Source organism: Mytilus californianus, unplaced genomic scaffold, assembly GCF_021869535.1.
Source record: "Mytilus californianus isolate M0D057914Y unplaced genomic scaffold, xbMytCali1.0.p SCAF_48, whole genome shotgun sequence".
NCBI classification, from domain to species: Eukaryota; Metazoa; Mollusca; class Bivalvia; order Mytilida; family Mytilidae; genus Mytilus; species Mytilus californianus.
This window is the reverse complement of record NW_026262699.1, coordinates 1295716-1311197: the sequence shown is the minus strand read 5'-3', so window position 1 is coordinate 1311197 and position 15482 is coordinate 1295716. Positions and strand designations below refer to the sequence as shown.

The 15482-nt window shown below is 32.1% G+C and overlaps 1 protein-coding gene across 1 annotated transcript; it reads right to left on the bottom strand.

Moving 5' to 3' along the window:
• Positions 1-3411: 3411 nt before the first annotated feature.
• On the bottom strand, positions 3412-4336 carry LOC127700098 (zinc-binding protein A33-like). The gene has a single exon (XM_052203560.1). The coding sequence runs from the start codon at positions 4316-4318 to the stop codon at positions 3731-3733; it is 588 nt and encodes a 195-aa protein (XP_052059520.1). The 5' UTR covers positions 4319-4336; the 3' UTR covers positions 3412-3730.
• Between the last annotated feature and the right edge of the window lie 11146 nt (positions 4337-15482).

The window sequence follows — 15482 nt, the reverse complement described above, 5'->3', positions numbered from 1 at the left end:
TCAAAGCTGGTATATTGACCAGATACATGTTAACATCAAATAACAAAAAAAAAGCATTACAAATATATCAACAGAAGGTTCGATTTGAGAGTACTCGCAGTTACTGACAGCTAGTTAAAAGCCAGAACAATTAATAATAATAAATCATGCAACAGAGACTAAAATCAACTAAAAACATCCCAGGGATTTAGTATTTTAACGTCATGATCAGTTAAAGATGACATGACAAGTGCAATGCCAAAAATAAATGTATCGACAGGGAGTAGGATAGTTAGGAGTTTACATCTTTATAGATAAAAATAAACGTGTGTGTGTCTCTATACATCCCGTTTGAAAAAAAAACCACAAATTTAGTTATGTTTTAATTTGCTGATGACAAAATCGATATTAGTGCCAATGTAAACTATATTCAAAGATCTAATTACAACATTATTAATCAGTTTGTGTAAAGGTTCGATGAGTTTACACGGATCACATAGCGATTTCCGCGCTTTTAGTACAGTATTACCTTAAAATTTAGGATGTGAAATACCATTTTTAATAAGTTTTCTACAGGTACAGCCAAATTTACTAATCAAATCTTTGTATCTATGAAAGAATTTAGTAAAAAGTTTTAAGTAATTTATGGTAACGAAATCCCTGACTTAATGATTTACTAGTAATGCATTGATTACGTTCGTTAAAATCTATGATATCACTACACACACGGGCATACCGAACGAGTTGGGATATATATAAACACCGTATGATGGAGCCAAAGGGACATCATCGTCTAAAAAAAAAATAACAATAGGGTATGAAAAATTGTCTCTTTTGTCGTAAATTTTAGTATGGAGTTTCTCTTTAGAAATTGAAATGTCTAAATCTATAAAAGGACAACTACTGCTGTTTATGTTAGATTTAGTTAAAGTAAGTTCTTTTGTGTAATTTCGGTAGTATATTTAGAGAACTCTGGATTATTTAACGAAGAAATATCATCCAGATAACGGTAGGTAATTGTTGAATGTATTAACCAAATGTAACAATGACGTGTCTTTACTAATTTTGGTCATAAACTGAGATTCATAGCAATACAGGAATAAATCTGCTATTAAAGGGGCACATTTAGTGCCCATAGAAATACCTACTCCCTGTCGATACACTTTATCGCCGAAACGTACATATATGTTATCTAGGAGAAAATTTAAAGCTTCAATCATATTTTCACATTTCCAGTAAATGTATCTAGCATACTTTCCTTTTTCGTTACAGAAAAAGGCTTAAACGAGTTACAGCAAAAAAATTTGCAAATGAGATTTTTCAAAAGACCATTCTATTAAATATGAAAACTTTTTCTTGATTAGATTATGTGGAAGTGTAGTGTAGAGAGTAGAAAAAAATCATAACTGTCAACAGAATTAAAAGGACCATCAAAAGCAGGTATTTTCTCTAAAACCTCTAAAGAATTTTTAACACTCCAAAAATAATTAATACCATTATTTTCATAAGCTTTATTACAAAAGTTAATAACAAGTTCTTTGATAGTAGTAAGGGAGGTAGTCAAAAGCACTGATATATCAGTAGTAGAACACTTACTAGATGCGGAGATAAAACGGAATTTAAATTTTTTTTGGTGTAATTTTGGTAACCATTACCTAGTAGGGACTTTCAAATGTTCGGAAGAGGCTTTAACTGGGTAGTGGCAGTGATTTGCTTGTTAACCAATATGAATCTCTGATGAGCGTACGGACCTGAATGTAGAAGAATTGATATTGATCTTGAAATTAAATTGAATTCATCAGTCGTCTCGTCCGTCTGTACGTCCATCCATGTCACATTAGCACTTCTTGTAAGTCATTTTTGATGTTTTGTCATTGTTTTTCACAGTTTTTTCATGAGAATATATGCAAATAAGCGTATTGTGATCATACTTTCGAAAGTTATAGCTGTTAACAGTGTTTCTTGTATTTATTGTTATGTACCAAACCAAAATAGCTATTCACAAAAGATGGCAAAAAACCTCACCAAAGATACTAGATTAATGATTTGTGAAACCAGACGCATGTGAATGAATATTACATACCTTAAAATAACCGTATTGAGGAAATTACATATTTTCCTATGTATGGTTTAAAAACTTATATTTAAGGGAATAATATTTCACCCTAGTATCTCGTGCAAAATTCAAGCAAAACGGTCCTCTATCACTTTCGAGATATTATTTATCGGTTATTTTATTAGGACTACAAATGTGATAATTATTCCATTAATCAAACTGAAAAACTAGAACATGTATCAAGTCTCCATACTGTAATTGCATTAAATTCACAAAATCAGTGGTCTTTTGTATAAAACAAACAAAGATAACTATTCTCTTATATTAAATAAAACATGTATTAAAACACAATATTCATTTGTTACAATGAATATAGGAATACATTTCTTTATTTTCTATGATTAAAATAAACTCTTTTTTAATTACTTCACAAAATTCCATAAAATAGAAAACATTTGTTTATAAAGCGTTATCAATCGTTATAAACAATACTTGTCTTCAATTTCTCTTTCTTCAATAGTGTTCCAACTTTTTGTTTTGTAATTCGATTCGGCTTTCAATTGTTGACAGAGAAGCTTATTTAAGCGCAATTTAATAAAAAAAAATCTTGAGATAAAGAACACAATGTTCAAAAACGCATTTATTGTTTCAGATACGCTATATTACTTCATAAAGTGCAACGTATTGGTTGTTTTCATTGCATACTAATAATTATCTCCTTTCTCTATTCCAATCTATAGCTTTTGGTTCTACTAGATTATCTTCTTGTTGCAATAAGACCTTGCTATCCTTTCCGTCGCGTGTTATAAGTATTACATTGTTAGATTTGAATACCTGATACAAACACATCAAGGTTGCTAGCTTCAGCTAAACCAATAGGTTTGACAATAGATATATCTTGATAAACCCACATTTCCTCACCTACGGTATTCAGGCAGTGAATTGTGTTCTTATTTCTGTTGGTATAGCATGTATAGTATCTCCTGTCTTTAAAGACGACAATGTTTCGACTGTTTTCCATATCTATTGTCAGGGTGTCCAAAGCTTTACCTGATATATCGAGAACGACTATTCCAACTTTTTCAGCCATCATATAAAGTTTATCGTTCCAGTAAGATATTCCGTAACACTTTTGCATAAACAGGTCTTTCTTAGCAAATCCCTTTGTTTTGATCTTCTTTTCAACAACGCCTGTACTAACCTTTATAACATCCAACGTATTACTATGAAATCCATATGTAACAGCAATATGATCGGGGTCTATCATTGTTAAATCATAAGGACTTCTAGTTTTGATGCGCTTTGCATCTTTATCAGCGTCATTAAATGTCAGTAAAATGATAAAACCAAAACTATCGGCAATAACCATATCTCCGTTTGGTACCATACTACAACCGGTCACGATCATCTTCAAGTTAGCATTTTCTAATTTAAACGTTTGTTTAATTTGGAGTTCTTGCATAAGTGGCACAGAAATTTGCATTTGGGCTTGATTTGATTTTGGTTCCTAAAACTGCAAATTGGCATTTTTTTTAATTGATATGCTGCCTAGTTGACTAACTTTGTTTAAAAACAATGAAATACAAGCATCGAGTTCCATGTTTATTTCATATGCTTTTTCAATACTAGATATGGTCTTTAAGGAATAAATCTCTTTTTTAACCACGTTGCCTATTTCATGCGTTCCAAGAAATATTATTCATCCGACGCAATTTGTTTCAGGCTTTCTGTGTCCTTTTTTAACTTTGCTAACTTGTTGTCTGCTAAAATTAATTGCTTTATTATATTTGCGTATGCAGTTTTACAACACTCAGATTTTGTTGAAAGATCTACTGTAAGTTTCTGCTCCATATCATGTAAACGTTGATTCAATTTTTCGCGCATTTCCTTTTTGTATTTCTTAATATTTTCCTCTTGTGTATCGAATGCTTCAGCAGATAACTTCATAGCTTTGATATTTGTTTTTGTATCTTCAAGCGCCCAATTTATCGTATCTTCTAAATCGGCAAGGGCGGCGAATTGTTTGGCATGTGCAGAAGCTTCGATCAGTGGAATGACTTGAGAACAGGATTTATGGTGATCGACACAGGCGATACATAGAACAGTGTCGTGTGTAGTACAGTATAGATCGTAATGTTTTCCATGTTGCTTGCATTCTTGGCTTACAACCACATCTTTAATTCGTTGAAAATCAATAATGGAAATGATTTTTGGTAGATCTATGAAGTTTTTCACAGTCTTCACAAAGTCCTTCTTCACAATTTGTACACCATTGCCTTGCATCCTTGATAGTATCCCCATACTGGCATATACCACATAAAATCGCTGAAGTCATGAATAATTTCTGTAGACAAAAAATATACATGATAGGTCATATCGAGATAGAAATAAATATTTATAGTCACCTTATAACTAGGGCAAACGCATTTTTTTTTCACCAAACAATACAAACGAAGTGTTCCTTTATCATATCAGGAACGCTCAAGCCTAAACTGTGAAATCCACGAATGAATACACACATAAACACTTGACCAACTATATGATCAAATGACCATACATGGATTTGCCTATTCTGTTGAAGCCCATCATACAGAATCTTTAAATCCACGGTAGGTCAACTTTGTCCGAGAGGGTTGATTTCTTATTTTCTATATAAAATGTATAACTTCTAGCCTAATACACTTGATCCAAAAAAGTTAACCATCCTGCATCCTGCATCAAAATATACAAAAAGTAGCATTTTGATTAATGTATAGTTACCATTCACCAGACCAAGTATATAGTAACCATACTGCAAACACTATTGCAATGTCCGTGGAGACGACGTTCGTATAATGTTGGTTTGTTAATTCCTTTACAAGTGACATTTAGAGACTACTTCTCCAGAGAAACCTTATTTTTTGGCCTGAATTTGATTAATCATTTGCCAAACAACAATTAGTAAATTTTCTGGGTATATTTTTCCGCTATCCATTTTTTTAAATTCACGTTAGGAAGTTAATAATATATTTATCTTTAAGGCTGTAATATTGTTAAGTTATTTATTATTTATCTGTGTTGTTGATTTTTAATGCATATTAAAGTTAATATAAATTGATTTTTATTTAACGAGTCTGTTATTCCCACAACATAAATACGGAGAGTTACATACAAAACACACAGACACTTTCACAGGCCAAAAAATGTATTTACCGATATACCCCTTTTTATCCAAATCCTCACCTTACCAGAGTAACCAACCTTACCAGAGTGTACAAAAGATAACCATAGTACCACGAAACCGGAGTACCACGCTACCAGAGAAGAGTCACCAGTCTTAACTTTTATATCATATATATTATGTCATACATTTTTACAAAAACATCCTTATAGCAACACATCAAAAGGACAAACTTTAATAGTTTAACACTAAGGCCCGACCGCTCGGTTTGCGTTACAATATTGTATATATTAAACAGATCATGAGTTGCCTAAATGCTTGCACTTTCACTATATCGGATTTTATTGTTTTATTGAAATTTATTTTGTTAATTATGATGCATTAATCACAATTGTATATTTACGCAATCCTTCGCACATTATAAAAGACGCAGAGTCAGCAATTGTAGCTATAGAATCAATAAAATGTGTAACGGCAGTTGTTGCATTTCACACTTTTTTTTTAAGCATGTATAATTGATTGAATTTTATACTAATTTAAGAATAACACCTTTTTTCAAGCTATACTACTACAATAAATGAAAAAAAAAAAAAATAAGAAAACCACATTAAACTTACCAGATGTGCCTGATAGCTATTTCAGAAAATGAGGCCATTTTAAGTAATTTTCCTTTAAAATAATTTAAATCTGTACGCATCCAATCCACCTTTGTCATAGGTTTAAACCTGTTTTCAAAAAGGTTCTCAATAAGACTAAGATATATATTATTAGTAATTTCACCATGACCCTATAATAGGCCAAAGATGTCTTTAAAAGGGAGATCGAATGCATGATTAACCGTATTTTCTGACGATTTAACAGAACATTAATAAAATATAAAATCATTAAACCATTAACTTGAAATGCAGCCTTCATTTCCAATGCAAGTCCTGTTGAGCATTTTAACAAAACGAAACAACATTAATCAAAATTGGAAGCTATTGTTTAATGAAAACAAAAATTGAATACAACTTTGCTTTGTGTAAAACGCAAGCTCAACTGCTAAGCTTACAAAATAATATCCGAAAGAAACAAAAGCTATCAAAAGCATATTCAAACTCATAAGTCAAAAGTAAACTGACAACGCCATGGCCAAAATAGAAAGGGACCAACAGATACATAAAAGTACACAAAATACAACATAGAAAATCAAAGACTGATCATCACGAACCCCATCAAAACTTGCGGTGATCTCAGATGATCCGGTGGGTAATCAGATCCTAGTTCATATGTGTCACCGTCGTTTTGCTTATTTTAGTACAAATGCACTCGTACAATGTACATTGGAAACTAAGAGAATAAGGTTACACGAAGGAAAGTGTAATCATTGTAATTCGCGATATATTATAATATGGAAATGGAACATTGTTTTCTTTCGACTGACAATTCTGAAGATGAAATGAAATAAAATTTTGGCAGAAAAATTACAAAAAACAATTTTACCTACGGATGTTTACAAAATAATGTTCAACAAACAAATAAACGTAGATGTTAATATAGCATAATAAACAATACTTACTCTGATAAACCTTGACGACATCGTATTGTAGACGTCAGAAAACGTCAACAAAGCTGCATTTACCGCGAAATAATGACAATTACATAGAGGAACATTTATGTATTTACGTTAAAGGAAACATTGTAAGGTGTGCATGTCCAATTGGCAGGTGTCATCTGACCTTGACCTCATTTTCATGGTTCAGTGGTCAAAGTGAAATTTTTAAGTTTTGCTCTTTTTTCTAATACTATATACAATAGGTCAACTATATTTTGTGTATGGAAATACTTTATGATGTACATGTCAGTCTCGCAGCCTTTATTTGACCTTAACCTCATTTTCACGGTTCATTACTTAGTGTTAAATTTTTGTGTTTTGGTCTGTTTTTCTTAAACTATATGCAATAAGTCAACTACAGATGTTGTATGTAAGGATTGTAAGTTGTATATGTCTGTCTGGCAGGTATCATCTGACCTTGACCTCATTTTGGTGGTTCATTGGTCAATATTAAGTTTTCATGGTTAAGTTTGTTTCTTAGACACTATAAGCAATAGGTCAACTATATTTAATGAATAGACTGATTGAAAGGTTTACATGTCTGCATGTCATCGTTCATCTTACCTTGATCTCATTTTCATGGTCAATGTTTAGTTTTATTAGTTAAGTCTGTTTCTTAGAACCTATAAGCAATAAGTCAACTATATTTAGTGTATTGAATGATTGTAAGGTTGACATGTATTTCTCGTTTGATTTATCTGACCTTGATCTCATTTTCTTGGTTCATGTTCTGTTAATGTGATAGTTGTAGTAAAGCTTTTCATTTAGGACTATCAACATAATAGCAATAGTTAGTGAAGAAGGCGAGACATTTCAGCGTGTGCACTCGTGTTGTGTTTTGGTCTGTTTCAAGTACTATAAGAAATAGGTCAACTATATTTGATGTATGGAATGACTATAAGATGTATATGTTTTTTGGCAGATATCATCTGACCTTGACCGCATTTTCATGGTTCATTGGTCAATGTTATTATATTTATATGTTTTTAAATCATCGTAAACAATAAGTGATAGGTTAACTATACTAATTGTAAGGTGGTGTATATGTGTCTGACAGCATTTAATTGACCTGCTTTTCAGTTATGCTTTTAGTTAAACCTTTTGGTTGCCGTTTATACTCATTCCCTGACCTTGAAGACTTTTAACACAACATCAATGGTCAGTAAATAGTTATCAAAGGTACCAGTCTTATAATTGGTACTGTCAGGAGCCTCTAGCCTTTGTAAGTCTTGTATTATTTTTAATTTTAGTTTCTTGTGTACAATTTGGAGTTTAGTATGGCGTCCATTATCACTGAACTAGTATATATATTTGTTTAGGGGCCAGCTGAAGGACGCCTCCGGGTGCGGGAATTTCTCGCTGCATTGAAGACCTGTTGGTGACCTTCTGATGTTGTCTGTTCTATGGTCGGGTTGTTGTCTCTTTGACACATTCCTCATTTCCATTCTCAATTTTAAGTATAAAGTTGAAGAGCATTGAGTTAATCTATGCCTGGGATAAGAAAACTCTTAGTATTTCGAATAATTCATACTTTGCAAACGGTTAATTTATAAAAATGACAATGTAATTGATATTCATGTCAACACCTAAGTGCTGACTACTGGGCTAATGATACCCTCAAGACGAAACGTCCACCAGCAGTTGCATCGATTCAGTGGTGTAAATAGTTTTTAAAGGTACCAGGCTTATAATTTGATACGCCAGACGCGCATTTCGTCTCCAATAAGACTAATCAGTGACGCTCATATCAAAATAGTTAGAAAGCCAAACAAGTATAACGTTAAAGAGCATTGAGGACCAAAATTCCCCAAAAGTTGTGCCAAATACGGCTAAGGTAATCTATGCCTGGGATAAAAAAGTATAATCATGTGAGCCATTTCAGCGTGTGCACTTAACGCCTATTGATTATTTCTACGGGGTTATAGGTGTTAACATTGTTTTGTTTTGTGCCTTTGAATTTATCAAAATATATATCAAAACCAAAAATATATGATGAAAATTCATAAGTTTATGGTTTGTTAAGTTAAATCATTAAATTTTATGACATCTATAAACTGATTGTATAGAAGTCGTTTCACATGAGATACCAGGTTGAAATATCATATATTTCAACCTGGTATCTCATGTCAAAAGTTTTCTATACAATAAGTTAGATGACAGTTAAAAATAATCGATTGAAAATGCATGTCAAGTCTTTAGTTAGAAATTTGAAAATTTAAATGAAAGATGTAGAGATATGTTTCAAAATAGATGCGCGGAGTTTACAGCCGATTGCATTGAGTGTGTAGATAATGGTAATTTATTTGGCTAGCTTGCTTGCTAGCTGAATCGTGAAGTCATTATTAGGTTAGGTAAACATACGCAATGCAATCGGCTGTAATCTTTTTGAATGTGTATCATATCTTAAGTTGCAAACAAAGTTAACGAATTCTGCCACAACAAATAAAAAATTTAACAAAATCGTATCTCCAGTTATTCCAACACATTTAGAGGTGCTAGTTGAAATTATGAATATCTTATGCGTACTGCTTATATCATTTGTATATGTGATAGCATTATTTGCAGTATGTTAGAGAACGAACAACTATTGATAAGCTATTGTTAATAGATATAAGAAGATGTAGTATGAGTGCCAATGAGACAACTCCCCACCCATTTCGGCTCGGATCGGTTCTTTCTTATTACTTGGACGAGATAACTGCCTTTTGGCTTCTTCGGCTACTTGTACAACAAGATCAGAAGAACACGGATTAACAAATCCAGCAATTTTATGTGCAAAACCTAATGATTATATAACTTCGTCTATCTTTGAAGCTGAACATGCGTTTTGCATGAAATAAACATATACAAGCACACATGATAATCACTTGTTGGCATGCTGCTAACTGAATCATATTGTTAAAACCACCTACACCAAGCTTTGAAACGATAATTATACTTTTTCACATTATTTGATGATTTTGAATTCAAAACAACTTCTTGCAATTTTTTCGAAAGCTCCTTTAAACAAATATTATTTTCTCTATCATTTTTTGTCCATCTTCCCTTATGATACAACTCTGAAATATGTATAATAAAAAGAGACAATAATTTATCTGTATAAAGAAGCTATATCCAAATAAGCCAGCTTACTATAGTGTAAAGTGTAAATCTTGTGAATTTATGGCATATTATAGCCAAGCGAAATGTAGCATTCCGATACATTACATTGACCTTGAACAAACAGTGTCATGTAGCCAAGCGGCGTATCTATTGATATTCAATCAACATACATATTGTGTTTCTGTCCAAGCGGTATTTTTTGTATTCTAGTCAATCGACGTACCTTCAATTGTATTCTAGCCAAGCGGCATATCTTTATTGTTATTCTAGCCAAGTGGTAATCTGTATTGTTATTCTATTCAAGCGACAATCTGTATAATAATTCTAGCCAAGCGGCAATCTGTACTGTTATTCTAGCCAAGCTGCATATCTTAAGTGTTACTCAAGCCAAGAGGCATATCTATAATGTTATACTAGACAATTATGTTGAGCAGAAAATACCTAAACCATAACCAACTACACAAAATAAAAAAAGATTGTTTGTAATGCATTTTTATTATTATTCAAAATCCAATCAATTATATCAATACTAAGTCACAATGCGTACAGCAAGTACAGTGCCTTTAAAATCATCTGAACCAAACAATGATTTCTTATTAGAACCATGAATATAAATGTCTTTAGTATCCTTGAATTCAAGCATTTCAGCCACATAAGGTTGACATAACAAATTATTCTGATAAAACAAAGGCCAAAATGGCGCTGACTGCCATTTCGGTGCTATAAGAGTACCTGAAGCTTCACACGCAATACAATGTATAATAATTATACATACTAAATGTATAGGGGGACCAACCAATTGTTTTCCTCCTTCTAGTCAAAAGAAAAAGCATCTATACCTGAAAAACCTTGTGTAGCTGTCTTGTTAGATATTCTTCTTCGCTTTGAGAGCACGACTTTCTGCTGACTGGTTTCTTCTCTTGTCTTCGGTATCTGATACCAAATCATCCGAAAGATACTCCTTGACTGCACCCCAACCGGCAGGGGATTTGTCTGCAATCTTGATGCATTTGTTGCGCTTATGGATTTTGTCTTTGAGATAATAGCAAATGTCTTTAATCTTATCATAGTCCCTGGATTCGGTGGCGCGTTTGATTCTTGATATTACGTGGTCAATGTCAGAATTAAATTCGTACTGAACTTTATTCCCGGAAAACTTAAAATTATATGAATGTTTTGCTTCGAATTTTTTCAAGACTTTATCTGATTAACTTGTCACTTCTTCTTTAAACTCACGTTTTATACTACCTATTATGCTGTCAAAATAGTCCTTGAAAAGGCATAAGGTTGGTTCAGCAACTTCTTTGGCTGTTTGTTGCTCTTCTCTACGGGTATTTGGAATAGTCTCTTTACTTTCAGAATTTTCCATACTAAGTTAAATGTACCAAATTGTAAGATTTCGAAAAAAGCCTCTAAAACACTTGACTGCAATGACTCGAATGAACTACTATCAAACCACCGTGCATGAAATTCTACCCGCATACTTTATATATTCAATCAAACAGACCTATCTATAAATAGCATATACACGTGTAATTTACCAAAAACAACAAACTTGCATCGATATAAGTACAACTTTGATAAATATAATTATATGTCTCATATTTCAACCTGTTATCTCATGTGAAACGTGTCCTATACAATAAGTTAGATAACATATAATGGCAGTTAAATATTATCGATTGAAAATATATGTCAAGCCTTTAGTTAGAAATTTTAAAATTTAAATGTACAGTTTAGAGACATGTTTCAAAGAGATGGAGGAGTTTAACTCGTTTGAATGTGTATCATATCTTAAATTGCTAACAATGTTAACTAATTCTGCCACAACAAACAGAAATTTAACAAAATTGTATCTCCAGTTATTTCAACACATTTTAAATCTGAAATCGAGAACAATATTTAAGGAACGATCAAATTAAAACCTATCAATATGATAAACAAGATAAAGTTATCTCCTTGATCATTTAGAATTTATCAATGTAACTACAAAAATGTTTAAAACGCTTAATAGTTTACGCCCACAGTGAGGTTATTATAATATGGGCTTCCTAATGTTCTCTCTATGTGGCAATTATTTCAATAATGAAAACATAACTATAATTAATGTTATTGCACTAAAATTTGTAAATCCACTTACTGGTCTTTCTTCTAAATAAAGGCAACAGTAGTATACAGCTGTTCCATTTTCATAAATCGATTGAGAGAAATCAAATCCGGAAGACAAAAAAAAAAAAAACCGAGGGAAACATAAATTATAAGAGGAAAACAACAAATAACACAACACCGAAGTGCAACAAAAACAAACAACAACGCAAATTCATAGAAACGAACTATTAGAGAACAATTGCCATATTCCTGACTTGGTATTCTTTAACATGAACAATAGTAGTTATTCTCTAAATATGATACATACACATTTAAATACATGTAAATGGTCTTTATATATTTTGCAATGAATATCATTAAACAATTTTTGCAATAATATTCAGACCATTCTAAAAGGAAATCTAGATGTTTATATAGCCTAATAATCAATACACTGCGTCTTCAATATTGTGTCAACCTTCTTTAATTTGATTAAACTGGACGACATCGTATAGTTGAATCAGAAACTATACAATAGAAAAGCTGCGTTTACCGCGAATTAATTACAATCACATTGAAGAACATCTATGTATTTACGATAAAGGAAACAATGTTAAAAGAATAAAATTGATAAAATTTAATGTTTTAGATACTCTATATTACTTTGTAAACTGCAGCATGTTGGTTGCTTTCATTGCATACTAATAGTTCTCTCCTTTCTCTATTGGAATGTATTGCTTTAAGTTTTACTAGATTATCTCCTTTCTGCAATAAGACCTTGCTATCTTTTCCATCGCATTTGATAAGTATAACATTGTTAGATATGCTACCTGATACAAACAAGTCAAGGTTGCTAGCTACAGCTAAACCACAAGGTTCAACAATAGATTTATCTTGATAAACCCAAATTTCCTGACCTTCTGTATTCAGGCAGTGAACAGTGTTCTTTTTTTCTGTTCGTATAGTATATCCTGTCTTTAAAGACGACGACTTTCCGACCTTTTTCAGTGCCTATTGTCAGGATGTTTAAGGCTTTGCCTGATGTGTCAAGCGCGACTATTCCAACCCTTTCAACCATCACATATAATTTATCGTCCCAGTAAGATATTCCGAAACAGTGTTCTTTCTTTGCAAATTGTTTAGTAGAAATCTTTTTTTCAACAACGCCTGTACTAAGCTTTATAACTTCCAGCGTATTAGTACCAAAAATACTATTTCCATGTGTAATACCAATATGATCTAGATCAATTATTGTTAAATCATAATGAAAATCAGGAATTTGAATGTATTTGGGATGTTGCCCAGATTCAGGATATATAAATACTTTGTTTGTATCCCAATGATCTGCAATAAGCACATCTCCGTTTGCTAACATTATACAACCGGTCACGACCAACTTAAAGTTATGCCTTTCAAATATAAACTTTTGTTTCAATTGGAGTTCCTGTACGAGTGGCAGAGAAACTTGCATTTGGGCTTGATTTAAATTTGTTTCCTTAAACAGCAAATTGGCATTGTCTTCTTTAATTGATATACTGCCTAGATGATTGACATTGTTTAGAAATATTGAAATGTTAGAATCAAGTTCAAGGTTTATTTCATATGATTTTCCGGCGTTAAATATGGTTTTCATGGAATTAATCTCTTTTTCAACGACTTTGCATATTTCTCGCTTTTTTAGAAATATTTGCTCATCTGACGCAAATCGTGTCAGGCTTTTGGTATCCTTTTTTAACTTTGCTAACTTGTCGTCTGTCGAAATTAGTTGCTTTATTGTAACTGCATATGTAGTTTTACAAAATTTCGATTTTGTTGCAAAATCTTTGGTCAATTTCTGCTCCATTTCATCTAAATGTTATTCAGTTTTTCTCGCACTGCCTTTATTTTCTTCTTGATATTTTCTTCTTGTTTATTGAATGCTTTAGCACATGACATTAACTCTTTGATATTTGTTTTGGTATTATATAGTGCTCCATTTATCGTTTCTTCTAAGTCCGTAAATGCAGTAGATTCTTTCATATTTACAGCAGCTTCGGTTAGTGGAATGACTTGAGAACAGGGTTTATGCTGATCAACGCAGGCGCTACATAGAACGATGTCGTGTGTGGGACAGTACATATCGTAACTTTTTCCATGCTGCTTGCATATTTGGCTTACTACCACACCCTTTATTTGTTGATAATCAATAATGGAAATGATTTTGTGGGTTTTGGTAATTTTGGTAGATCTATGAACTTTTTCACAGTCCTTACAAAGTCCTTCTTCACAATTTGTACACCACTGTCTTGCATCCTTGATATCATCATCATAATGAAATGTACCACACAAAATTGTGGAAGTCATATTAAAATTTCTGTAGACAAAAAATACATTTTAGGTAATATCTAAATAAAAAACAAATCGTAATAGACACTTCAGGGCAAAAGCAAAATATTTGTTAATACATTAAAAAATTGAAAATATACGCCATCAATGTGTTGCGACGGAAGTGATATTTTGGTTTTATCTCAACATGAACGTTCAAACCCAAAATGTGTAAGCCACGTATGTATACGTTACTGACACGCGAAAAGCTATACGATCAAACAACTTTACAAGTCATCTTTAACTGAGGGAGTTGAATTCATATTTTCTATATAACTGCTGGCCTAATGCACTAGATCAAAGAGGTTAACCAATAGAGTGTAGAATATAAAGTACAAGTACAAAAACATAGGGTTGACTATGACAAGCATAATTCATGTAGTGAAAATAATACAATAAAACCTCGTAACCTAGTCCCGTGTATCTTGTAATATTTCTATTGTAATACAAAATAATACAAATTAAATGTTGTTTAGGTATTCGGTTCACTGGATCAGCTTCCTAAATATTGGTCAATATAATGGAATTTTTCGACTGACTAACAAGTGAGAAGTTAAGTAGTCAGCACTTCGGTGTTGACATGAATATCAATTATATGGTCATTTTTATAAATTTACTGTTTGCAAAAGTATTATTTACTGGTTTTCTAACTATTTTGATCTGAGCGTCACTGAGCAGTTCTATGAAGACGAAACGCGCGTCTGGCGTATTAAATTATGAGCTGGTACCTTTGATAATTATTAACTAGCTATAAAACCAGGTTTAACCCACCATTTTCCAAATCAATATTTTATTTCACCTTCATAAGAAAAAGCCTGTACCAGGTCAGGAATATGAAAGTTGTTATTTATTCGTTTGATGTGTTTGCGCTTTTAATTTTATCATTTGATTAGGGACTTTTCCTCGGAGTTCAGTATTTTTTGTGATTTTACTTTTTATTCATATAATTATATATTTTCTCCTTTCAAATATTTACAGTTCACATAAAGTTTATTTAATACAAAAGATCTTATCAATGTACTGATGAAAGTTGAATGCAATCATTTACAAAATAAAGACTACAAAGAGTTGATATTATATAGGTTAAACTGAAGATTGCTCTTGCATTATATAAATGCACATTAAAGAGAAAAGAAAAA